General features: G+C 47.4%; 1 protein-coding gene across 1 annotated transcript in view; it reads left to right on the top strand.

Moving 5' to 3' along the window:
- The first annotated feature begins 352 nt into the window (after positions 1-352).
- Positions 353-2,230, top strand: part of BBS9 (Bardet-Biedl syndrome 9) — a 288,972-nt gene continuing 287,094 nt past the window's right edge. Inside the window, exons 1-2 of the mRNA XM_031059382.1 lie at positions 353-527; positions 1,609-1,729. Of these exons, the coding sequence (XP_030915242.1) occupies positions 1,618-1,729 (112 nt within the window). The 5' untranslated portion in view covers positions 353-527; positions 1,609-1,617. The remainder of the gene's footprint in view (positions 528-1,608; positions 1,730-2,230) is intronic.

Raw genomic sequence — 2,230 nt, 5'->3', positions numbered from 1 at the left:
AGCCGGGCGCCGCGCGCCCCCCGCCGTCCCGGCCCCTCGCCGGCCGTACCACGCCACAGGGCAAAGGGGGAGGGAAAGGCTGGACGCACGGGTGGAGCTGCGCGCCTCGAGAGCAAGAGGCTCCTGTGAAGGGCTTGAAGAAGAAAAAGAAAAAGCCGCCGAATGCTTAGGGTTGTTTTTTAATTTTTCTCCTCTCAGAAAATACAAAACAAATGTTTCTCTTCTTTGCTCTTTCCCCCAAATACAAGACGAAGTGAGAGAGCCCAACGGCCTATGGCGCCGCTTCCCAAACTACATTTCCCATGCTCTCCTCTGGGCGGGGCGTGGGGCGGTGAGCGGTTGGCGCCGGCGGCGGGGAGCGGAGGATGTTGGAGATGGCGGCGGCGGTGGGAATGAGCCTGTAGCCCTGCCACTCTGTGCCTCGCCTCGGGCCGCGACTGAGCGAGGAGCTCCTGTGAGGAAGCGGGGCTGCCGCCCCGGGGCGGCTCGGACTGCGCCGTGCCAGGGAGCTGTCTCCTGCCGCCCAAGTAAGCCCCCGCCGGGCTCCGTCTCCCTTCTCTAGCTGCACGGGGATGTGTGTCCGTGTATGTCTGTGTCCCAGGCTTGGTGTGGGCGCTGTGTGTGCTGCTCAGGAACTCCGTGAGGGAGGGCAGCAGGGAGTGAGGGGGTGTATGTGGAGAGCTGTGCCGTGCCAGCCCGCGCTCGGTGGCAGCAGGTTGCCTAGCGGGCATAGCGACGGTGAAAAAGGTGGAAAATACGTGGTTTTGTTTGTCAGACTTGCTTTCCTTGAAAGAGGAAAGGCGCGGGCTTGCAGTCTGAGTTTGTTCCGAATCCCGTATTTTGCCCTTCTTCCCGCTGGAGCTGCCGGTGCACGGCAGCCCCTCGCCTCCTGTGCGGGCTGTGGGATCGACTGTGTCCGGGTCCATAGGCACGGAGCCGTGAGTTTTGAGCTAGGATAATGTTATTGTCAAGCTGCCCGCTAAGGGATTAGTCTCCTCGCTCCTTCCCTCCCCCCTTCTTAAAATAACATCAGGTAGGGAGCAGAAAAGCTGATTTGTGCCCTATATGACCGAGTTCTTTAGTCGTGTCACTGGAGCATCTTCAAGGCGATTATGCAGTGGAAGTTTTGATGTCGTCTGTTTATGTCTCCATTTACTTGTCTAAAAATAATTTCCCTTGCAGAAGACTTGCATCAGAATCTTTTTCTTTTCTTTTTCTTTTTTTTGTCGGTACTCCTTGTTGAAAGAAGACAACTCAGTTCTGTGACTTTAAAAACTTTTTATCACTTATTGCTTGTAACAGAAGGCATTTAGCATTTAACAGTTTTTAAAAGTCTGTTATTGTGTTGCATTTTCTTTATATAACTAGCAGTGTCTATCACATCTAATTTAACTAATGACTATAAGATTCCTGAGGTTGTTGTCAGGACTGTATAACCAGAAACTCCAGACACCTGAAAGGAACGTTTATTTAGCTCACACTAGTGCAATGTGAAATTGAGAGGTGTAATATACTTAAGGAAACCTGTTGCTTACAAAGAAAAAGTTTTTTGTATTAACAATTGCATGTATTAGTATAAACTTTAACAATGGTTTGTTTCCTTTTCAGTAAGGAAGAATGTCCTTGTTTAAAGCTAGAGACTGGTGGTCCACCATTCTTGGAGAAAAGGAAGAATTTGACCAAGGCTGTCTGTGTGTTGCTGATGTTGATAATAGTGGCAGTGGACAAGGTAAATTCAGACTTAAAATTGCTGGCTTTTAAGCCACACAGCTGTAGGTTTGTTTTGACCAATGCATGCTGAAAGCTTGTTAGCCAGGCTAGTTGGCTAGTTAGTTTTAGGTCTGCTGTCTTTAATGTGTCCTTGTAGGCTTAAGAAGACAAATTCAGTGCTCTCTGTCTTTTTATGTTTGTATGCTGCTAAATATGTTAATTCTTGCTTGTGTTCACTAGTAACTTCTCTCATGTCTTATTCCCTCAATGGAAGATATTTTTAAAATGAAGAATTTTCATTTAGTCATGGGAGCAAACACATTGTGACTTCTAAAAACCTAAAGGGAGAAAAAAGGAAGGTGAGAGCTAAAAAGTTAAGAATTTAGAAAAACCAATAAACAACCCTTTTGATCTGGAAAATAAGTGACAATTGAAGTAAGTGACTCTGCTTGAGTAAACCTTGTGTTTCTGTGTAGTCATTAATAATGTGAAATAATCTTTCTGTCAGGGAGAGTTTTTG

The sequence above is a fragment of the Geospiza fortis genome, unplaced genomic scaffold (assembly GCF_000277835.1).
Source record: "Geospiza fortis unplaced genomic scaffold, GeoFor_1.0 scaffold346, whole genome shotgun sequence".
In the NCBI taxonomy this organism is placed as follows: Eukaryota; Metazoa; Chordata; class Aves; order Passeriformes; family Thraupidae; genus Geospiza; species Geospiza fortis.
Note: the sequence above shows the minus strand (reverse complement) of the source record. Positions and strands in the feature narration are given on the sequence as shown.